The sequence below is a fragment of the Coloeus monedula genome (assembly GCF_965178545.1).
Source record: "Coloeus monedula genome assembly, chromosome: 1".
Classification (NCBI taxonomy): domain Eukaryota; kingdom Metazoa; phylum Chordata; class Aves; order Passeriformes; family Corvidae; genus Coloeus; species Coloeus monedula.
The window spans coordinates 33,699,586-33,723,881 of NC_138781.1; the positions used below are offsets into that span (position 1 = coordinate 33,699,586).

The window sequence follows — 24,296 nt, forward strand, 5'->3', positions numbered from 1 at the left end:
ACTGGAAGAGGGCAGACAAGCTCTCTGACACCAATGCCTTCTCTGCGGGATAGTGCTAACTGAGCACACACTCGTTCATCACTATTTCAGGGCAGGATTTTAAAATCCTGAATCCTGAGCCAGAGACCTGAACAGAATCCCTAAATCTGCCACCATGGAATCTTTTCTGAGTGAAGGTTATCTCCAGTTTAAAGTATCTGGGCCAGCCTGAGGTTTCAGTCCCGCTCTAATGCCTGTGTGTGTTGCTGAGGGTCTTAAGGACCACGATTTAAAACCCAGTTCAGACGAAAACCTAACAGCCAAAAGCAACTGTAACAGTTCAGAGCTTCTGTTAAACATTTTGAACACATCTTGCTAAAGACTAAACGATTAAACAGGCCTGATTCATGTACATCGTTGCAGTGGCCTACAGTGGCCACAAAGAGGCTCTTGTCTCCCTTGGGGAGTGGGATGTGCCAAGTTCCTTCCTCCTTTCTTGCAAGAAATTCTACAGGCTATATTCACTTGTCATATATTTTCTTATCATTAGAAGACTTGATCTACAAACATAAAAATTATGTGCAAAGATTTTTGACCATGCTGAGAAAAAACCCCAAACAATAAAAGGTTTAACACCAATACATAATGTGCAATATAAGGACTTATGGTGGCTGTCTGTCTTGGCCTTTATGCAGTGAATCAGGATTGTAAATGTATTTACCTTAACACACATATAATTTATTTTTCCAACACCAAAATCAACTTTACATCCTCTTTAAAATCCAGAGCTCTCACTCTGGCATTGGGAAAAAAAACAAAACAAAACAAAACAAAACAAAACAAAACAAAAAAAAAAAAAAAAAAAAAAAAGCTGGCAATGAAAGATTGGTAAGATTGTATCCTATGCCAGGACATTTAGATCTTTTAAAGAAAACTGTTACTTCATTAGAATTCAAGAAACAAATTGCAATAAAACGTTAGGAATACTCTAATACACTCGTAGCGTGGTATCACACAGGACCCCACAAAAAAAGGAAATGTCCTCTGTGATAACAGTGAAATTGAGAAACTGTACCGGTTACACACAGAGTCATCACTGGGGAAGTGACAATTTCAGCGTCTGCCCGAAGAGCCTAACGCCTTCCAAATGCCAAAACAAGTCTGAAACACTCAGATAAGTAGAAGTGATGAGAAGAGATAAGGGACCTTTTCAGAGGACGGAGAACACACAGCTGGAAAATATATCTCTACCATGTGCGAGAGTAAGTTCCTGTAGTGCTGAGTAGATGTGCCGAGGAAAATGCAGTCCAATAGGTGGGAAAGAGAAGCCACTGAAGAGATACTTAGGGAGCAGGTTGATTGTAGTTAAAACCTGTACCTCCATCCTGTATTTTTATTTGGGGATTCTATTGACCGGGGCTTGTGGAGAATCTCTTTGCTTTTTACTTTTTTTTTTCCTTCCGGCTACTGTCCCATGTAACTCGTCTCCTTTATTTCCAGCTTGCTGCAGCAACCGCATGCTGCTCCTGCCCCCGGCACACTGACCCCCCAGGCCCCAGGTGGGGTCGCGGGCCCGCGGTGCCGCGGTGTCCCCGTCCCGCCCCGGCGCCGCCTCCCGTCCGCGGGCAGGGCCGGTGCGGCGGCGGGGAGAGCAGCGGGGAGCGGGCTTGCGGCTGCGGGGCTGGGGCTGCGGTCCGCGTCCCCCGGAGCACACGCACCTCCCGACGGCCTGCCCCGGGCAGTCATGGGGCACCGAGCCCCCGAGCCCCGCGGGCCCGCTCCCCCGGCCCCGCCCCGCCCTGGTGGAGCCGTCCCCCGCCCCGCCGCGGGAGGAGGATGAGGCGGCGGCGGCCCTGGCGGACGCGGCTGCCCCATGGCGGAGGTAAGGGAGGTGCGGGTGGCCCCCGCAGCCGCCTCGGCCGAGCGGGGAGGGCGCGCACCGGGGCGGGCGGTCTGGGGTGTTCGTGGGGGGCGAGAGGTGGGGACGTGGAGGAGGACGCTTTTCTGAGCCAGGCACTGTCCCACAAAGGAAAAAAAAAAAGAAAAATATAAGCGAGGGGGGACACACACCTTCGGCGGTGTGCGGGGCTGGCCCGTGCCCTGCCCGCGTCCCGGGCGGCGGGAGCCAAAGCACCGAGCGGCGGGGCCGGGCTGCGGGGCAGCCTCTGCTAACGGAGCGACGGAGTCTCCGTGCACCGGAGCGAGGTCAGCCCCGCAGAGCTGCCCTGGCCCGGGCACACGCCGGGCCCCAGCGCCGCTGTCACCTGCCAGGCAGAGTTGTACGGCCAGGACGGACGATTCTGCTTGGCATTTCCTCCGGCATCGCTTCTGTTTTCTTTATGTGGGCACCCAGGCTTCTCAAGAATATCCCGCAGCTGCAGAAATGCAGCTTCTCCATAGTACATCACATAGTGCACCCCTCACCTGGGCGCAGGGCACGCGTATGTCGTAGTCCGGTAACTACACTTGTCAGGAACATTTCTTACATGTAGAGGATCTTACTGTGCCAAGGCTATCCTCTGGGCTCCCTTATCTGCCCTCCGTTATCAGCGCGGCAGTTTGAAAACTCCCCGTGAGGCAGTAAGCACCAAGCAGTGCTGACCCATTTCCCTGGTTAGTCGCGCCTCATGCGGTCCGTGCTGCGCTTCTGTCTCCTTGCACCCACTCCTGCCCTCGTTCTGCACAGAGCTGAAGAGTTGTGCACAGCTGTAGCTCCAACATTAGCCAAGCCACTCGGCTGCGGCGCCGGCTTTTCTCAGTTAAATTGCTGTTGAGAATAGAGTTTCATTGTTTCGTGCGTAGTTTATGATCTGGGACTTCTGTGGTGCGCTTCGTGGATACAAAAGATACAGGAATGCCAAGATGGTGGGCTTGTGACTCTGATGTTCAGTACATTTTGAAATATCAAGTTGAACTACCAACATTTTTCAAGTTGGTTTTGAACAATTGTGGATAGCTGGTTCTTATTATGAATTAATGGGCCAACATCAAATGGTAATTGTTAAATTTGTCATGCATGGTAGATTTTATTTTTCTTTTTAAATTTTAGTTTAATTTTTTTTTCTTCTCCCCAATTTCCCCTTGTGTTAAGTTGGTTATTTCTGTAAAGTAGTTGCAAAACTAGTTTCAACACCCTGACTGTAAGAGATGACTCTTTTATGTGGAGAGAAGATGATTCATTTCTTTGCTAAATGTAGGTCTGGGCCTCTCTCTTAAGCACAATGCATTTAAGTGACATAATGACAGGAGCAAGACAAGGCATTTGTTCAGTTCTTGAAATAAAATGTAAAGGGACATCTATGTGGAAAACCCCATGTCTCCTCCACCAGATTTCTTTTGAAGTGCATGGCAGCTCCAAAACATGAAATTCAGATCAAAAAGTAGATCTTTGTTTTAAAGGTGGCCTTTGGTAGGTTTGACTGAGTCTACGTATGCTGTCAAAATGTTATTGTAATAGTGTAATGATTGCAGAGTGGTTCAGCTGATTTATAACATTCAATTTGCCTTTTGTAAGAATAGATTTGAGCTATTTTTAGCATTTCTCTTATCCACGCTAGATCAGGACAAGAAGTCTATGTAAACAGGTGGAAGTATTTGGGTTTTTTCTGCCTGGTATTGTGTTACATCATGAAAAGTTTGCAGCTGGATTTATCCATCCCTGGATTCATTTTATTCATTGGACTCTGGTCCCTGCTGAGAGCGTTGCTGGCAACACAATGCAAGCTGTTGGTCCTCGTCCTTTGAGATCTGGTACTTAAAACTGCTCTTGAAGACAACTGCAGATGAAAAAGAAAATTAATTCAGGGGTTTGCCTATTTTTCTGTCCTGTGCTAAGGTGAAGTGAAGTGTTAGAACGGCCTGAGCACTTTGGTTTTGATAAGGAGTAAAGTGAGCAGGTGTGTTCCTACACTCACCTTGTTGCCCAGCAGTCTGGGATCATCCCTAACCTTCGTATTCACTATATTCCCCACAAACTATTTCATGCTGTTAATTTCTGTAATCAAACATAGACTTGCTCATGAAATGTAAACCCCACAATATCTTACTGCCTTAGTAATAAAAATAACAAAATGTATTTCCTCTGAAATACACCCTTTAATGGAGAAAATAATCATATTATCCCGGTGTCTTGCTACTCATTTTCTTAGATGGATGTGTGTAACAGGACCAGGGACAAAAGCGTTTGTACCACTGCAGAGACTACATTAAAAAGAAGGGTTTTGTTCCAAGTGTTGAACTGTCCATACTACCCTGTTCTGCATCCCCTACAGAAGGTCAAAGCAGGCTACTGGTAGATGTGCCCTAATGGCTTAGGGTATTAGTTTAATGCCTCTGCACTGTTCTGATCTGGGGCAGCTACAGAATCCAGGCTCGTAGGTTTCGTTCTCAGGGATGTTTGAGATTAAGGTACCAGGATTCCTCCCTGAGAACCATGAGTTTAGAGGAAAAGAAGTAAAAAAGCAATAAACAATTACTTTGGGTAACTGGAAAAACATGCATTAGTTCATGCAAGGAAATGGATTCATTTCTGTAGTTATGAAAGGTGGTGATTCAGGCCCTACCTCTTTGCAGAACACCGGAGACCGGGAGTCCAGGCTCCTGTGGGCATGTTTGCTAAGGAAACAGATGAAAAGCCACTTAAGAGTGAACCAGGTCTTTTCTTTGGGGTGATTATTTCTCATGCTACTTTTTTTCCCCAGATCCAACAGTGTAGTGCTGCACCTAGTCTTTCTCTTCACAGTTTGCTGAAAAAAAGAGAGTGCAGTCCTGGTTGGTTTTGTTTGGATTTTTTTTTAAGGATTTATAATGGGAGCACCACTTACTCCTTAATAGTCAGCACTTGTTTGAATGCTGACATCTCCCTATTGAAAACAGGGTACCTAACTTTTTTTGTCCTACTCAAACCTACTCACACAAGTAAGTCACATTGAGTTACTCACACAGGTAAAGTTGGGTATATCTGCTTATTTTTCCCCAATGTGCTTGTAAATTATTGTTGGATTGCTCAAGGAAATAGCTTATTGTAAGGAAAACTAAAATTGAAATTTAGTGAAATTTAGAGGCACTGTGTGGCTGTATACATTTTGAAGTTTTAAGCACAGAGAAAGAAAAAAAAAGGGGGGGCACAGGGAGGAAGACATGTCGCTGACACTGGGTGTAGGTCTTACATTGGTGGGGAAAAGAGAGAAGCCATTCTACAGGCGCCTAACTTGGGTTACATTCCATGCCCCACTCTGCCAGCTGCATTTTCCTTGGGCTTCTCAGTGTAATACTGCCTCAAGAACACTTCTGAAAGCTCTTACACTGAGCCCTAAGTCCATATGAAAAATGGATGAGACACATTTTCCAAAGCACCTTAAAAACTGTGTGTGGGGAAACGGGAGGCCTCAGTGCCGCAAGATGCATCAGTCCTATGTGTGTGGTACTAATATTCCCAAACAGGGAAAGTCTCAAGAAGCTTGTCATTCAAAAGTGTCTTAGCTGAAGGTCTTGCAAGGGTTCAGAACTGCTCTAATTGATCCAGTGATTCTCTTTTCCCTTTCTGTGTATCAGTATTTCTAATGTGTGTAAGTATATGTTTATGTATGTATGTAGACATTTGAAGAAAGGGAGTTTAAAAACTCAATAGGTTCTTTATCTTTTACAGAATATACATGGAAAAATGGATGGACTGTGTAGCTCTTCTACTTTTTCTCTGTGTTAGTCTTACAGTAAAAATGTTCATTCTAAATCCCGTGAACCCCAGGCACTGATGCTGCCCATGCCAGCAGAAGAGGCAGTGCCTGAATGAGGGCAGGAGTTGCTGTGCAGGGTCATTGCACTGCATGTGAAACAAGCTCCAGCTTGGGGTGAGACAGAGAAGGAGGGTTCTGCTCCTACACGTCAAGTAGGTTTGTTATATCTGAATGCATTGCATTCTTTCAACAGATCTTTGAGGCCCTTTCCAAGAGCTGAATTCCTGCACTCGATTAAAGACCTGCTCTAAGTAATAACTGACAGCATAACATTACTGTTGTTTATGAATTACAACATTTAAGGAAGAAGATGCACAGTGTATAATTTGTATTGTTTGTACTGTTGTCTCTATGTTACTGTTTAGAAAGGGCAGTTTGAGTCAGGTTATGTAAAATCTCATACAAGCACACTTCTTTGAACCCTGTCAGAGGCAGAGTTTCATGGTATTAAAGCACTGGAAGGGGGGAGTCCATCCCAGACTTTGAGCACTGCTTGAGGTGTTTATATTGAGTGAGAATAATTCGAGTTATGGATTTTTTCTTTTTAAATTTTTTTTCTTGGTGAATGTCAAAGTTTGGCAAAGTGAAAATTAAGTATGAACCAGGTAGGCTTTTCTCTTAAGGTTTATCTCTGAAGGCTTTTCCCTAGTTCATTTGAGAGCTTCCCACTGAAGCTGTGTGCTTAACGTACAGAACATATTTCAAATTATTCTTTTCTTTTTTTCTTTTTGAATTCATTGAGCAGTAGGACATGGCAATATTGCTGTGGAGGGACATCTGCAAATAGATCGGTGGGCTAGGCCCCTGTTTGTGGATGGCCTTTACCTGCTGGCCAGAATTCACCTATGTAGTAAGGAGGTGGGGGAAGGATCTCATGGTGTTCCAGAAAGAGGTGGGATAAGAGAAGAACCTCAAACTTAGTCCTGAAAGGGTTTGGAAAAGCCAAATTCATTCAGAGAGGGTGTTAGAGGAAGTTAGAGTTGTGGTGTAGGACTGACTTGAACCAGCATTTTCCTGCTCTCTGGAGAGTGGCCAAGGTGTTCCCAGTGCTGGGGGTGCATGAAAAGTGCATGTGAAAGTAGATGAGGGGAATATCAGGCATAAAGAAGGAAGAATTAGAGTGTGGTAAATGTGGAAAATAGAAGAGGAATTACATACAGTGTCAGAGGGAAGGTGAAGATACTCAAATCCTAGAGGAGCCAATGTGTCAAGACTGGCTTTTAGCCATGCTCCGTATGCAGAGTTGTGACTTGGAAGACATTTGGTGTTGCAAAGAGGCTGGTAGCTTGGGAAATCTGGGAGTTGGATGCTTGAGAAAGTATGTTTGCCTTGGAGGACTCAAAAGGAGGACATCTGGAATCAAATTGTGTACAAAGTTTTATCTGAAAGGGTGGTCCCTGAGTAATTTTATGTTTATTGAGTAGCGACTACATCATACCAATGACGATATACAACCAATCTAGGGTAAAGGTAGAGCAGGAAGGGAGGGAGAACTTACAGAACCCTGATGTCAGGTAGTTCACTGACCACAAAAGAAAGTATCTTGGGGCACCAGAGGCATAGAAAGAGGTTTTGGGTTTGGGGTTGATTTTGGTTTTGGGGTTTTTTTGGGGGGGTGGTGGGAGGGCACGCATTGGGTTTGGTTTGGGTTTTTTTACTGTGCTCTGTCTGAAAGAGTGACTGAATAAATTTAATTACCTTAATCACATTTACTGTCAGGGGTATTGCATACTTTACTGATACCAAAATTGGCTGGAAAAGAAACTTGCTAACACAACTTGAAGTATTAGACAGCAGGCTTTCTTTGCTCTCAGTATGCTGAACACACCCGGGGATATCTCCTCTAACTGGGTGTGTGTGAAGCTTTACAACAAGGTATTTATTCCATCATGACCAGAGATACTCATTACAGTGTAGTTCCTAGCTAATACAGAAACATCACTTTTCCTAGAACTAATTTGCATGCATCTGCCTCTTACTGGAAGTCCTTTTATGGTCCTAGAGGGTTGTCTGAAGGGGTCTCTGGTGGTCATACTCACTGAGTGCTCCCAGTGTGACAGATGACCTTGCCTTGAACTTGTCTTAGGGCATGCGCTGTTGCTTCTTGTTACATGGCTTTGCCACAAAAGCCACTGTATTCCTCATTATCAGTTTATCCACTGGTTCCAGCTACATTTAGCATCCTGTGTGTCTACTTTTGTGTTCTTTTATCTACTTTGCTGCTTAGTCTTTAAGCTCTATTTGGCAGCTTTGAGGGGACCTGAAAATTTTTATTCTCTTTGTTGTCTGTCATTACAATGAAATCAGTTTTTGGTGGAAAACATCTGCACAGGACCAAATGGCTGGAGTGTGCACCTGTTTGGTGTGTATGTTAGAAGTGGTTTTAAAATCTCATTTTGAAGAGGATATTGAGCTGTTTTCAGCATGAAAACTGATGTTTTAATTGAAATCAGTGACAACACTATCAGTCTCTGTGTCTTCAGTTTTTACCTGTCTCTGCCTCCATCTGGGCAGTAGGTTGGTGTTAATTTTGTGTTGGAACAGAGTGCCCAGAGTATGTGTGTTTTGTAATAGCTGACACAGCTGGCCCATGCTGTCTAAAGCCCTGAAATGCATGTGGTTAGAGGTGCTACCATCTCCCTGCAGCACACAGGAGGGCTCTCACAGGGAGTGCTTGGTTGCAGCCCAGGTGGCATTATTAGGATTTAGAGTAGAAGCGTCATAAATGTTTGACAGGTGCCACATTTGGAGTCACATCTATGAACCGCTTGATCTACTCAGTAGCATTGCTTAGCTAGCATGGTTTATTGTAATTTTTAAGCCTAGCCACGTATAACATAAAAGTTACTTTGATATTTGGTGTTTCCATCCACCATTCCACCCTCCACACGTCCTTAACCCTGGCTGCATGAAGTACTCTTCTGTTCTGGTGTTCTCAGGATATTTTAGGGCTCATTATGAATATAGAGAAACAGCAAGAAATACTTTTTTTTTTCTTTTTTTCTTATCTACTAAGTAGATAGCAGTTTGTAAGATTATCATTACATATTTAAAGTACACAGGCAAAGAGCAAGACCACTAAACTTAGAGCTGAATGATATCAGCTATGCATCATTCTATTTAATTATTAATTGTATTTGATCCTACCAAGTAGTAAAGTGAAACTACTGGTTATGTTACTAGAAGCTGTTTTGCTTAACTTCTGCTGGCATTGTGCAAACTTTAAGGATCATTCCAACACAAACCATTCTGTGATTCTATTCTGGAAATGCTACTTAATTATTCAATATGTGGCGAAGAGCACCACGCCGGTGCCACATCTTTTCAGGTAATAACAAGGAGAGAGGTAGTTCTACAGAGAAGTGCAGTTAGTAATGGTGAAGGGACAAAAGTTTGTAGAAAACCATCTCAAAGGTTAATGACATCAATGGAGCAGTTTAAAACTTAACAAGTAAAATAAAGAGAGCATAATGTGGAGTAATTAGAAGATAGCACATGAACAAGATACATGAGTAATCAGCACCAAAAAAAAGAGGTGTTTTGCAAATTATTGTGGTCATGTACCTTTGCTCCAGCGCTGGGATATTTGTAGTGATAACTCTGAGTCTGACTGCAGTGGAAGAGCTTTCCAGGGGCAGGTGTCCCCTGCCTCTCAGTGCTGTCTGTGCACCCAGCCAAACCACCCTGTCTGCTCTGCTCTCTTCCAGCAAGACCTTTCTGTTACTCCAGAGACAGTTCAAGTATTTCTGGTACTTGTAGCCCTGGGTCGTGTAGGTTTAGTCCTGTGTGCCAACTGCACACAGATCAATAGCTGAAAACAGCTCAATTATGCTTTCTGCTGCTCCTTCAGAGAGAGCTTATTCACCCACCCAATACACCACAGTAGACCTGTTTGTATTTTGGTGTCATTACAGGTTCTGCTCCCTATACTTTCTTTTAAGGACAGTAGATAAGACATGGGTGTAGGAAACAAGGGGAGGAGGTATGTGGAGGGGTGGTTTGGTGTACAGTACACCCAGTTCATGCTGAGATCAATACTCTGATTTACTTAATTGGAAACTGAAAGCTCTATTTTTAACGTAGAGTAAGAAACTCTGGAAACCTGCCAGAGCAGGCAGCATGCTTCCAATTAAGTGTAGGCCAGGCCACCCACAAAACCATACCTTCTCTCACTTCCACATTGATTCTTGACCCTCCTTAAGTAGCAGTTTTGACATAAACTACTATTTTTCGTATTCCAAAGACTGACAAACTGAAGCCTGTAGCTGACCTGTGGTAAGCTGTACCCCAGGGAAGGGGCAGGTGTGTGGTTAGAGCCCAGCCCTCCACATACAAGGCTGGTGGATAATTTGGTAAATCAGACTCCATCTCAGACTGTGTTCTTTAATGCAACTGAAACTAGTAAGTGGCAGAAGCAAGATGAGAATTTAAGATGCGTGGGATTTTATATTTTTTATCATTATTTTATGGAGAATTTTAGTGTAACTCTCTGGCTTTGTGCTTGCACAGGAGTCCTTCCAAATGCAAATCGAAGGTTGCCCTCCAGTAGGGTTGCAGTTTTACCATTTGGGAACAGTCTGCTGTTGGAGGCATGAACTTCCACACCCTCCAGTGGTAGAAGTGGAAAGGCTGCAGCAATAGATGGGTTTGGTGGTATTATTAAGTCTTCTACAATCAGCAAAAATCAAGTCTTTTTCTCTATACAGAGACAACCACATGCTGTCCCAATTTCTTGGACTCATTGTGGTATCACTATGACTTAATTAGTGTTTATTCTGTTACCCTTGTTGCAAAACAAGGAACAGGAAGGACAGAAATAGTGAGTGTGGCAGCACAGTAAATAGTATCTACACCTAATCCCTCTTGTCATTAGATTAATATCCAGACTCTGTAATAAAGCTTTTGTCATTAGATGTACATTTAGTCTGTAAAATTATGGTATCTTTAAGGAAATGCCTTATTCAAAAACACAGTGTGGCTGTTTCTCGGGGAGACACCCCTCCTATTCTCCCTGTAGCAGTAGTCCAGCAGTCAATCCCAAGTGATACAACAGGCCTGGAAGAAAGCATTCTGTTGTTGAGCTGTGCTGTTCAGCCATTCTTCATCACTGAGGAAGACTAACAAGCTGATGCAAGGTGTAATGTCAGAGCATAAGCCTTTATTAGTAATCCAGGGGATTTTTATGAAAAGCCAAAACAGAGAAACAAAGGTGAAAAGGTTCTGGTTGATTTCTGTGTAGAGGGTGTCACTGAAATGATCCCATAGGTAAAATTGGTGATGTGAAATATCTTATATATGCTGTATCTATACCACCACTGTTGTGAAAAGCTGGCTATAGGGCCAGGATCCTTCAGAAACTGCTCTGGTAGTGGTGGAAATAGGTTTTTTCAAAGGATGGATAACTTATTGCAGTAATAATCGCTGTGAGCAGCCATGAGTATATTTTAATATCATCTGCCAGAGGGAGAAATGGTGTTAGTAAGACTAATCTTCAGAGCCACACAGTGCAGCATTATTAAGCTCGCTCAGAAGAGCTGACACATTCCCTTTGGTAAGCTACAGGGAATGGCCATGACTGCAAATGTGTGACCCTGCTTCACTCCCTTCCACACTGGCACCTCTGCTGCATTCACATCAGCAGGAGCTCTCTGCAAAGATCAGAGGGAGATTCTGACCTCCATTCTGTGCTTAAGCCAAAGAGTCCTTTAGGCAAAATGGTTTGTGATCCTGTAGTGCAGTTGGTGCTCTTAGCCTGGAAACTAAGGGTAGACACCATCTATGGCAGAGTAGAGAAAATAGTCAGACTTTTTTTTTTTTTCTTAAAAGATGTATAAAAATGAATGCAGACTCCAGATAAGTTCCAAAATTTGTAGTTAGAAATATTCCCCTTCTCCTTAACAGTCAACAGTTTTATATAGTAATAAGAAAAGACCTGAAAATTCAGTTATCTTTGACATCCTGGGGAAATGAAATCCACAACAGTTTTCAGGAATTTCTATGAGCTTCAGGAGCATTTAGTTTCCCTTTCAGAAAGGAGATGTCCTATCAGGTACATTAGAAATTCAGTTCTCCTCACAGTGGTTTGGGGAAGGACCATCTCCATGGCAGACTTTAGAAGACCAGCATCATCTGCAGTCAGATTTCCACTGTAAGCAAGTTGAACTGTGAGGATTTTGAATGATCTGTAGGACACACCATGGGTTCTTAGCAAAGTTACCCTGAGCTTTTCTTTTCCCTGGAAATTTTAAAAGGAAGAATCAAGTTGTGACTCATACACCTTTTGTATTCAAACCCAGTGCTTGCAGTTGGTTTTTTGAGGCATCACATTACAGATACCGCATTTCTAACTATTTCCTGCATTTGCCTCTTCTGCAGCCAGTAGAGTAATCAATTTGCTGTGTTATCCAGGAGCTGAATGTTCTGCCACAGTAGCAGCTTTCCAGGCCACTTGGCTCCAGAGGAGCTGCTTAAGGTCTTTAATAGCAGTTTTCCTTGACTTCTTATTCACTTTTGATGATCATGAATTTTATTAATTAGAATGATCAGCAGGTCACATTAATTGGACAAGTATTAGGTTGGTTTTCTGTAAAATTAAAGACTAGCTGTGATCTTGCAAGCACATAAGTATGGCACTAACTTCATGCCTGTGATCTGCTGCATTGGACTCATTTAAGTGTTTGCAGGTAGTTACATACCATGTTCTCAGTGTCTTGTACACTAAATTTCCTCTCCTCCTGTTCAACTATATAAAGAAAACTGTTGGTTAGGAGGTTTGTTTGGTTGGTATTGTTGTTTTGTATGTGTGCATGTATGTTTTTAGGCAAGTAAATTTGTTTTCTCATATTTGGCAATAAAAAAAATCATCTGGTCATTTCCAACTGCAGCTGACAAAGAAGACATAACGTTCTGGAATATCATTTCTAATGACTAGAAACTGTGTTAGGCATCATTGAAGGAAACTCTTCACTCTTACATCAGAGTGACACATGAGTGCCCTGTAGATCTATTTGTTTTTCAGAAATGGCTGTTTATAAAGCTCAAGTTCTCTTTCAGTCTTGAAAAGAAACTACAGAAAAATTGAAAGCCAACAAACAAAATTAGTCTAAAATAAAATTAGTTTTCACATTTTAAAATATTTAAATAGAATGTCCAAGATTGAAAATAATATTCATTTATTTTAAGATTATATTTAATTTTACTCCAGGGTCCTGTTTTTAAACTTCTGACATTTACTTTTTAATGTGTTTTGTATGAAGGAACAATATAAATACTTTTATATGTTTTGATGACTATTATAACTGCAGGTTTTATATAGTTTATGGTTTCTTAACAAACTTGTAAAGTAAATTGTTTGCTGAGAATTTTAGAACTGCACACTATCTCATTCTGTTTGCTGCTATTAAAAACTTGCCATAACATTTTGCTGGGGATATATGGAAATAATGCAGTGTGGCTACTTGGTTTTCTGGCTGCCATTCCACTGAGTTTGCATTTCAATAACACAGACTTGCCCTGTAAAAGCTGAAATATCAAAGTTTTTTTAAATTATAAACACACACTTTTAAAAAATATAAATTAGCACTGATTACTTCTTACTTTAGCAATACTCCAGCCCTATATAATAAACAATTAAGAAGTCTGATGATATGACTATAGATAAAATAAAAACTGAAAATTGCTTCTGAGGCCCCTAAATGTGAACCATTTCATAACTGGAGATTAAAAAACTCCATCATTTGGATAAATGAGAATGGGTAATGTCTACATGGAAGTGATGGGAAACAGAGCTGCTATTACAATACAGGTAAGCAAGGGATTTTGCTAACTGGCCATAAATAATTGCCTATTTTAATACTCCATCATTGAGTATCTATCTGGCTTGGATATGCTGTTGTGAAACTACCTCAAAAGACACTGATAGTCCAAACTTTTCATGAAATCACATCGTGGTTCTTTGTCTGGTTTAGAAGAATTTGTTTCCAGTGTCCATTTCTACTACAGACAGGTTCAGTGCCTGGGCACCAGAACAGGAGGTAGGGGCTGCCCCCCTGAACTGACACTGGTCTCATTCTGCCCCCAAAGCCTACACAGTCCATCCACATGACCTGTTCCGTGCATATTTTATTTGGAATGCTATCGCTGTAGCAAAAAAGTGCATTTTAAAGATTAATTCTGACAGCATGCTGTGTAATAGAACTTTTATTTGTCTTCAGGATGTTGACCTGAAAGCATGTCAGGGACCTTTGGATGACTGCTGTCCACATCAAGGAGAGGATCAGCTGGAACTGCAAGAGGAGGAGGAGGAGAAAGACATAAATCAAGTAAATGGTGAAAAAAAGGGAAGCAGGGAAAACTGAAGAGGAAGTGAGGGAAGATACAGAACTTACCACTAAGATAAAAAGTAGTGAAAAGCAGTGGAGTGAAAGGTTTTGAAAGGAATAATTTATTTCCTCTTTTAATTTGAAGTGTCCCCTGCCAGGGCAGGAAAGGAATGGTCACTTCAGACAATACTTCGTGAATGATGCTCTTGTACACCTTTTTGAAAATTGCCTCCTTCCCTCAATCCCCCACTATTTTTTGTGTAGTTGAAATACTCTCAGGTTTACAGAAAACACTTGCAACTAACCATTTTTCAATTTGGGTTTATTTTCTCCATTGTGAAAGTTTTGTGCTTGTGGGCAAGGATGTTTTTGCCTACAAAGACTAGACATGGATGCTAAATTATACTGTTCTCACCATTTATTTAAGCTTGATGCTCAGAATTACATTTGGGACCCTGGACTGTTCAGTTTTATTCTCTCTGAGAGCTACAATGAAAAGGGCACTCAATTTTCTTGAGACCATGTGGGAGCTGAGAACATCTGATCCAGGTGTCTTGACAGCCTCCCTGTTTGCCACTCCCCTGAGAACCTGGCTTTGAAAAAATACCTGATTTTTCCGCACTGGTGGGGAGGTGCAGCTTCAGAGGAAAGCCCAGTTCTGCTGTTGTGGGCAGAGCAGGGATGCTCAGGCCATGGAGCTGTTCTGCTCGTTCTAGCAGTGTGTCATCTCCCATCAGGATGAAGACTTGATGATGGGGTCAGCAGCAGTACTGCACTGTGCTCTTTTTCCTCTCAGACTTTGCTTTTTACCTCCTTTTACATAAAATAACTGTGCTTTACATGTTTCTCTTTCTTTTGTCACAGAGCAACTGCAACCATGGAGATTCCCTTCTCTCCTTAGAGGGCTATTTACAGCTTCTGTCATCGCAGGTGGGAAACATGCTAGAGGTAAATGAGAAAATACAGGTATTGCCAGTAGATTGGAATACAGTCAGCAATTACTGGGTAATGACTTACTCTGATCAAATAACCACAGCCGTCCCCACCCACGCTGGGAATATATAAGCAAATCAATGAAGTAAAACTTACCTGAGGATGCTAAAGATGCTACTATCCACCTTGTCCTGCAGCTCTCATTGGCTCTACTTGAGAAATTTTCCCCAGCAACTTGTCTGGTGTAAGAGCTGTGTCTTCACTGTGATCTGGTGTTCAAAGCTGGAGGGAGCTACTGGACAACTCAGTTCAACTAACAGTTGCCTTTCTGAAACCTAATGCCAATTTGTATTTATGCAGCAGCTGTGTTTCTCTAGAGCAACATTTATTATACAGTAGCAGCTATTGAGCATTTGTGAAAGATTACAGTTGTCATAAATATTGGGTCAAGTGCTTACAAGGTTACTACTCTCAAGAAGAACAGATCCATCTTCACTGCAAATCAGGTCAGTCAGCATTAGCAGTAAACCCATTTAGTGTTTTGGTTTTTGGGGTTTTTTAAAAATCTTGTAGCCCTCTGATACTGTATTTTACTTTCTGTGTGCCTGTCTTCACAAAAAACAGTTGTTATCTTAATTGAAGTCTCCTTCTTCTCCCACAGTTCATAGGTGCAACCATTGACCAGGAAGCTACTTCCTACATTACTTTTCTGCAATACTTCAAGGGCATCTTACATACACTTCCCATCATAGGATCCTCTTCCAGGGTTATTAGTGTTTTCCATGTAACTTCATGCTTATGTAGTTTTGGGAATCTCTAGGTTGGATAGTACCTTCTAGCCCACAAATTAGCCTCCTCTTCTGTTCAGCTCTGGAAATGGATTGCACACTAACCAGATGTAGAAGTTCATCAGTTTAATTTTCTCCATCCTCCTCATAGTTTGAAAGGAATTTGGCTGTAGCCTTTATGCAGCTATTACAAAACACAGTTGCATATTTTATTTAACATTATTAATGCACTGCCATCTTGTGACAATCTATCTGTTGAATATGGATTGATTGTTTCTTCCAAGTATCAAGTCTTTACAGCAAGTGGGATTTTTTAATAGCTGACTGCTAAGAATCATTCTTTTTAAGGGATTAGTTGAAAATAGCATCTCTATCTCAGACTAGAGACCACTGCAGGTGGTCTAGTACAAGGCAACTCCCTAGGAGAAATAAGGCAAGACCTTCTTCTGTTACCTGAGCTCCCAGTAAGCATAATAGAGAACTTAAGATGTTCTGGTCCTTAGGTACTTCATTCCTTCCCTGTGGAAAGTGCTTTTTACATAGTCTGTTTGCTGAATGCAATCAGAAAGTCCTTTCCTGAGACACAGTGAGGACACTCAACTATGGAAGAATCCTATACACTTCTTACTTGATGTATTTACCTTTTCAAGTACTTTTTATCCATCTATTTTCTGACTACTCTGCTTGTCAACAAGCACCTGACATAATCTTGGACAGTGGCTTTGTGCTTCTAAGACCCAGCAACTGTAACTCAGGTCCACAAAAGGTGGGCCTTAGTGCTACTGCAGCATTACCAGTCCAGTTTATTGTTTGGACATCAGGGCCAACAGATCATGTTTCAGCTTTGGTTTTGTAAAAAAAACCCTGAGTAGTAAGTTAAAGTCAAGACATCTACAAAAGATGTGATTTGGTGGGGGGGGATGTTACCTCCAAACTGATTAGTAAAGAAGTTCAGCTTAGTTTTGGATGCAGTAGACCTCAGTTAAGTGGAACTAAATCAAATGTGGCACCTCACAGCCCCAAAAACTTCATAAATTGTAAAATAAGCAGTGAGACTGTGACAGCACAGTCTTAATGTTCCTGGCTTCCACTCCTCTTTTCATCACCATTGTCCTCACTTCTGCAGATGAGCTATTTATCTTCTTTAAAAAGTTCATTTTCTTTAGCACCTTGAACCAGCTCACCCTTGAATCATCAATACCGCTACCAGGGAAGGGTAATGACCCCTTAGAAGGACCTTTTTCTTAGACCAGATCAGACAGAACACATAGGCTATAGTTTGTACACGTGGCAACAGTCCCATGTTTACCTCTCAACTCTCATCAGTCCCACACTGTCCTTTGCAAGTACTTCTCCCATTCCTTCAGTCACCTTTCTACTGCACCCTTCCTGCTTCCTTTTGCCATATGCCAATACAGATTATGCTTTGTACAGATGGGAAACAGCATTCCAAATAGCTAAGAGTTTAACATACAAAAATTTGGCTTTAATAGAATCAAATAGTGGAATATTAAAGAATAAATTGATCATGACTGTGTAGGTGAGGGCTGTAGAAGCATTCATTTTGTGAAAGATTCCATTTTTTCCCCCCCTTCATCTTTTAGGTGAACTTACTGGAAGATCCACAAGTTGCTACTTCTAGTAGAGGTCAAGACCCATCACCCTCACACCACAATATAAATTTGACCCAGACATTTCACAACAGTTTGAGTCCTCCTGATGCAATGCTCCTAAGAACAGACTACCCCACTCAATCAAAACCAAGACATTTACAAAGGCAAGAGTTTTTTTCTCAATCAAGCTCTGATACCACAAATCCAGAATCACTATTTCATGGGTCAAATTTGACAGGGCTGTTTTCAGCTGCTGACCTTAGAAATCTAACAGCCCATGATGGTAATTTTGATGAAATTAAACTCATGTCTTTGGCTTTGGAGGAAGGCTTTAGTCCTATAGAAGTTTCTCAGATCTTTGAAGAGCCTGGCTCAGATTCAGGACTATCTTTGAATTCAAATCACAGCACCACCTCTTACTCAGTCTGCTGTGAAGATGCTGTTGGGTATAGCAGTAGTGTTAAATCTGCTCCTTCACATGGCTTAGGAGCTGTTGGTGGCCTCTGCCAAGAAAACACTAAACACAGCCTTGTGGAATATCCAGGTGATACAGAGTGTTCTACAGAAGCCATGCTTCCACAGTTTCTTCATAGTCACACTTACACTCAGCTGCCAAGTCAAGCAGCATCCACTCCACAGCCTCATCAACAGATGTGGATGAAGAAATCAAACGAAGTAAAGGATAGGTGCCATAATTATACTGCTACAAACCGGAGCAGAGATGAATGTAGTGCAAAAGCTCTGAGAATACCGTTTTCAGACGATGAAATTGTGAGCATGTCCGTCGACTCTTTCAACACATTGCTAGCAAAGAACCAGCTGACAGAAACTCAGGTATCACTTCTACGTGACATCAGACGAAGAGGAAAAAACAAAGTAGCTGCCCAAAAATGTCGTAAACGCAAACTGAATGCAATTCTTAACTTGGAAGAAGATGTGTGTAATCTCCAAACACAAAAGGAGAGCCTTAAAAAGGAGCACTCCCAGTGTAGCAAATCAATCAACCAGATAAAGCAAAAATTAAACAACTTGTACCACGACATTTTCAGTAGATTGAGGGATGACCAGGGCAGACCTGTTAACCCACGCCAGTATGTCATTCATTGCAGTAGCAATGGTAGTGTTCTCATAATTCCCAAGGACTTGGTCAAATCTGAACAGAAACAAGGTAACAGAAAAGAGAAGAAACAAAAATAAGATGACTGAGATCGCCTAAATCGCCTTTATTTTGCCTGAAAGCTTGTGTGAAGACTAAAGGTCAGTGATTACAGCAGTTCAAACAGAAACAACTATGCTCGAGGACAAACACTCTATGTTCAAGGGTCTGCCAAACCCAACCGCGATCTCTTAGAAAGTCTATGAGCTGAGGCTTCTGGATGAGGAAATCTGTTTAGTTTTAGTTACAATTAAAGGAGCTAGACCATCAGTGTAGCTTTATAGACCTATGTTAAAACTAGAATGTAGTTACTGGTAATGGGGGCAGAGGGCAGAACATCCTGGCCTAAGTCAACTTTAGATCAACGTTACACGTGCAAGAAAAATGTTTTAGTCTTGTGTACTTGACTCTTCGTACAGAAAATGAACTTATTTTATTCTCTAGCACTGAAAGAAAAATTATAGTTTTAGTGCATCTTCAACTTAAATTCGCTGTGGATTTACATAGTCTCGAGAGATAACTGCATGCTTTGCATTTGTTCACAATGGCTCTGATTTTCCTAGTTTTCCTTTGAGGAGAGCAACCCGGGACAGTACTGCATTTTTCCTCACTACTTTCACCATTTTAACTCCAAGCAAAGATAATCTACCACTTAATTTTACAACTCAGTCAATCTGCAAATAGATGCTGAAAAATGTGTCTGATTCAATACTGTCTTACCTGCATCCTCTGCAACTGAATCATTCTCAGCTTTCTTCCACGAAAATGACCAATGGTGAATGAGTTCCTGTTCTGTTTCCTAGTGACTGTTACACATTTAGTTCTGTACCTTCCCTTTTCCGCTCATTTTGATACCTTCGTCAAGAAGTACTTGAGTTTTTCTCTTTGGCTTTTTTAACTGGTATTTTTAAGGTATCTTTAATGTTCCAGATTTAATTTTTTAAAATAAATATTTTACCTAATCTTTAAACTAAATTGAACGAAACTGTTTATCTACACTTGTAATTATGACGTTACACTCTGATAGTGCTCCAAATGAAGAGGTTTTGGATTTGACATTTGTGCTATTAAAAAGGAGAAATTTTATTCACTCATGAACTTACAACATCCTATCCTTTACTGTTTTACAGCCTGTAAAAGGTCTGCAAAAGAGATGGCCTAAAAGGCGTATAATGAATGATAAGGAAGGAATGTTGAGGTATATTATTATGAAAATTACTACTAATATTAATGTCTAAATAACAACAAATACTTCTTATTTGTTTTATAACAAAAACACATAAAGCCAGTATTAAAAAAGTTCCCATTGATCGTGGCATGATGACAATGGAGCAAATTTACATTCAGGTATGTTAAAAAAAAATCACTTGCACCAAACACGTAAGAACTACACATACAAGCAATACAAGCTTAAATGCCAAATTATACCTTCTGAAGAAACAAATGGCCACTAGCATGTAACTCACACTGGCTGCTTGCACTTAGCTGTAGCAAAACCGATACTATCAAATGGCATTTTCTAAAAGGGGAGCACTAAGATAGTGTCAAGTACACTGAATTATCAATAATGAAATCAGCCTGTCTGAACAATTTGCTCAGCATTTTCTGTTAAAAGATTTCTTTAAATAAATGTGTGCGTGTGTTCGTTATCGGTTTCAGCACAGCCTCAAACTGGTAAGTGTAAATTCATAGCAGAAAGTCTCATTACTGAGGCCATGCAATTTCTTGCTGTTGGTTACGCACCAGCGAGAGACACATCTATCCTAACTGGTATTCACATAGGATTTGTCTACTAGCTACATCACAAACTTCAACCAAAAGATGCAAGAGGTATCAGATGCATATGATGAATTGTGAACTTTATTTCTAGTTGCAGGGGGAAAAGGAAGTATGTATTTAAGTCAGATTGATCATAATCAATTAAATGACATAATAAGCATTTTTAAAGTCCATGCACTTACCCTTTGCAGGACCAGGTCCTTAACCCTACTCCACTGCCCATGTGCATAAATTCTGATAGATACTGGATCAGGCTCATTAACTGAGAAATCCAGAAAGCCAAGTATTTCTTGGGCCTTTAGGGCCTCACATGGGAAGAAAAAAAAAGTAAAGCCTAAACTTTTTGGTGCCCACTCCTTCAGTAGCAGTGGCAAGTGAGCTCTGTGGATTTTTTTAAGGCCAGCTGCTAATGGAGTATTGCATATACCTAGTTGGGAAACAGCTACATGGTTAAATTTTGGCACATGCCAAAAATAAAGCATACTGTAACCCTTTCAGAACACAATCCTAATGGAAAGCAGCTTACTCCACCTGTTCCATTTAAGACATCAGCCCCAACCCCATTATGTGTAAATTTGAAAGATTGTAAAGGATTATGAAATGCCTCAGCTAATTCAACTGTCATTTTTGTTCAGTAACTTTATTTCTTTAAAGTTGATGTAATCAATTGTTGATGTTTTGATGTAATCAAAAGTTGATCAATTCCTCAGAACCCAACAAGCAACTCTACCCCTACAAAAATCTCTTAGCTGAAATACTACTTTTGGGTGGACTGCAGCAGTACTGATGATACAATGAGCATTAGGTCTGGCTGTACATTTTTTCAAACCATCAGCTACCTGCCCACAGGACAAAACTGTAGGTAGATAGACCAATGTCGTGTTTTGAGTTGGAGTAGACTCTCATATTTCACCTAAAAGCTCTTGCAGTGTCTTCCCTTTCTGCCACTGGGCTGTATTTAAAGAAAAATACCAAACACTATCAAAAACAAAAGGCAAACAAAAAATTCACAAACACTGCCTGGTCTTGGCTATACCTTACAGTTTCATGTCATTAAATGATATGTGCAATTCAGCTAGACAGCCTGAAGCTTTTAATACACTTCATGTACTGGCCTTAGTCTGTAATTGCAACCTCTATACAAAATGGAGACATTGTAGAGTTGAGCTTCTCAGGTAAACAGGACTGATAAAAAACAAGTTGTTACTGAAATAGTTGTAAAATGTGGGTAACACCTGACTGAAGTCTGGCTTAGCATCATTATTGACAGATCAAGATTTTCACAAAATCAAAATCCCAAGCATGCAAACCAGGAACTTTACTGTGTGAAAAGACATGTGGTATCAAACCTACTCTGGAGCCAGATGTGACAAAGCCATTATGGCTGTGTCCTACCTTACTACTACAATGTTGAAACCTAAGTCTCTGAAGTTAGAATGAAAACACTTTTTAAAAACATAGCTAGGAAACCACAAAACTGATGATTGTTAACATAACTGTTGACAACAAAAACCAGAAAGACTGAAGTGGGAGTGTTCATTAAAATACTGTTCCCATGGTAAAGCTTTTAAGTAGTCTGTAACACTTCAGTGGTAAACTACATTTTTATGTTAAATAAGAGGTTATCTGCAAGACGTGAGGGAAGATGAAGTATAAAGGAAAAACACTGGGTGGCGGGGACATCACCATGCACACATACTACATTCCCATTACTGATGGCAGCAACATGAACTATGGAGCATTACTTGCTGGCTGCTCTTAGATCCATACCTGTTCTGGAGGAACACCCGCCAGCAACAAACGCAAGCAAAGTCTTTTATTAAACTGCAACACCCATAGGATGTTTCTTGAAATATAAGGCTGAACACTCTCATAGAGAGATCCTGTGAACAAGCCCTCCCAGAACACAGCACTCTGCTGAAACACTACAGACACTTTGAATGACCACTACAGCACTGCACTGAAGTGCAGCTTTAAATTAATGTTTTAGGTTTTATTCAGTAGATTTGGCTTTTTTACAAGCTAAGGCTGCTCCTGCTCCAGAGCTTACAATCTAGTTTTAGATGGGGGGGAACCAGAAGAACAAACTTCAATGACAAAATAAAGAACAAAGCAACTTCATGAGTATCAACTTGTCAATCTTTGTCCCTAAGCACACACACATTTGTTCATTCTCTGGGAGTCAGTACAGTTCTATTCTAACAAGAATCTTGAGGACAGAAGAGGCAGAGACCTATAAATGAGGCAACAAGACACTCAGCACCACGGTGTAGTGAAAAACTGTTTATTAAGTAAACCAAATAGAGATGGCAGATGTAACCATGTGAAATCTTATTACTGTAGTGTACCCATAAAGTACTGCAACTTGACACCTGCTGCACAGCTACTAAAACTCCATCAGCCACCCATTTTCATACAAGAATGCCAAAACAAAGGGGGGGGGGGAGGAGAAGAGTGCTGGTAACAGCAATTTTCTAGGACTTTCCCCCAGTCACCCTTTCTCATACAGTGAAGCAGCATGGGAGGTCACGCAAGCTAGTTTTTAACTACAAGGTCCCCAAACACTGTTGACCTAGTATGTTCATAGCACTGTCAGGCAAGTCACACAGCTATTTTTACACTGTTAATTTTACTGCTGATAAACAAACCAGTTCTTGCTCCATTAACTGGAGTTAACTGACAAAATTTCTGTGCAACACAAACCAACAGTAGCTGCAAAGCAAGAACACAACTGTTAAAAAGGGACAGTACTTCTGGAAAAATGGATCATTATTACCCAGGTAAACCCTTCCATGTAACAGTGCTATACATTCCTAGATCCACTGAATGGTATGGCTGAATAAACATGGCTGAAGAGAAACAGCCATCTCCCTTACGTGGAAAAGAACTAACAGCAGTACTATGGAGTTTCACTTGCATCACACACTGCTTCAAAAACAGGAACACTAAACCTACAGGGAATGTACAGCCCCAGTATGTTCCCAGCAATTTATCCTCTACCAGTGAGGTCAAGCTGCCAAAACAAACTCGGCTGACAACTGTTTGAAAATTCAGATCCATTTCTGGGGCTTGAGTTTTCTTCCCCAGAGTGATACGATTTCATCCCCAAGGTATCATGTACATTCACCATCAAACTAAAAGAGTACAGTCTTCTTTCCCACACATGAAGTTCAAGTCCTGTCCATTTTACAGTATTAAAAGCAATTGTTTGCATTTTCGTAAATACTTTTCAGCACCTGCAGCACAACAGAAGTGAGTAAAATTCAACTTTCTTTGTAAATAGTCTGAGTGGCCAGAACCCTACTACTGACCTCTTTCCTCTTTTCACCATCACTTTATAAATACAAGTCATACACTCTATTTTTGGGTGTCCTTTGGTTCACATACCAGTTTATCACTGAGTTATGTTGTTTTTCCTTCTTCCCTCAGTTTGCTGTACAGTGTTCACTGGGGGAAGGACAACCTGATCCTCAACTGTTAGTACTTAGAAATACTGTGTTACCCTTACTTGGAAAACAAAGTCTGTTAGTGACAAAACACAACTTGATATAAAGTAAGAATACATTGTCTACAAATTGATGACCAGTAATTGACCACACAATACTGTTTTTATTTGAAGTTGCTAACTTCCAGTATCAGGCTGACTCAAAACTGTGACTTCTCTCACCACATTCATTGCTGAACTTTGTGACTGTCACTTGCCGTAACTCTTAAGACCATACCAAGAGTAAAGAATATAAGGAAACTTAAATACACCAGGTTTTCAAGCCGTTAAAATATCCAGTAACTTCATTCTTGCACAGCGCTGTCCCCCTATACACTGCCTTCCCCCACTGCCAACTGATCAAAATAAGAACATCCTTATTATGGAAAATACACTTGAATATATTTGAAACCTTATTGCAAAACTACTGAAGTAGCATCTCAAATAGAAAAATAATTACTGCCCCTTTGAAGTAGTTTTGTTTTTTTAAATGGTGTATGAATGTGGA

At 41.1% G+C, this 24,296-nt stretch overlaps 1 protein-coding gene across 2 annotated transcripts; it reads left to right on the forward strand.

Annotated features, from left to right (window-relative positions):
• Window positions 1-1,781: 1,781 nt before the first annotated feature.
• Window positions 1,782-19,964, forward strand: NFE2L3 (NFE2 like bZIP transcription factor 3). 2 transcript variants are annotated; one of them, XM_082278385.1, is made up of 4 exons: window positions 1,824-1,861; window positions 13,928-14,035; window positions 14,900-14,983; window positions 17,361-19,964. In XM_082278385.1, exons 1-4 carry the CDS (start codon window positions 1,853-1,855, stop codon window positions 18,564-18,566), a joined length of 1,407 nt encoding a protein of 468 aa, XP_082134511.1. In that variant the 5' UTR covers window positions 1,824-1,852; the 3' UTR covers window positions 18,567-19,964. The 2 variants fall into 2 exon arrangements, with proteins under 2 accessions (XP_082134512.1, XP_082134511.1); XM_082278386.1 differs by lacking the exon at window positions 13,928-14,035 and having other exon boundaries at window positions 1,782-1,861.
• Window positions 19,965-24,296: the final 4,332 nt, after the last annotated feature.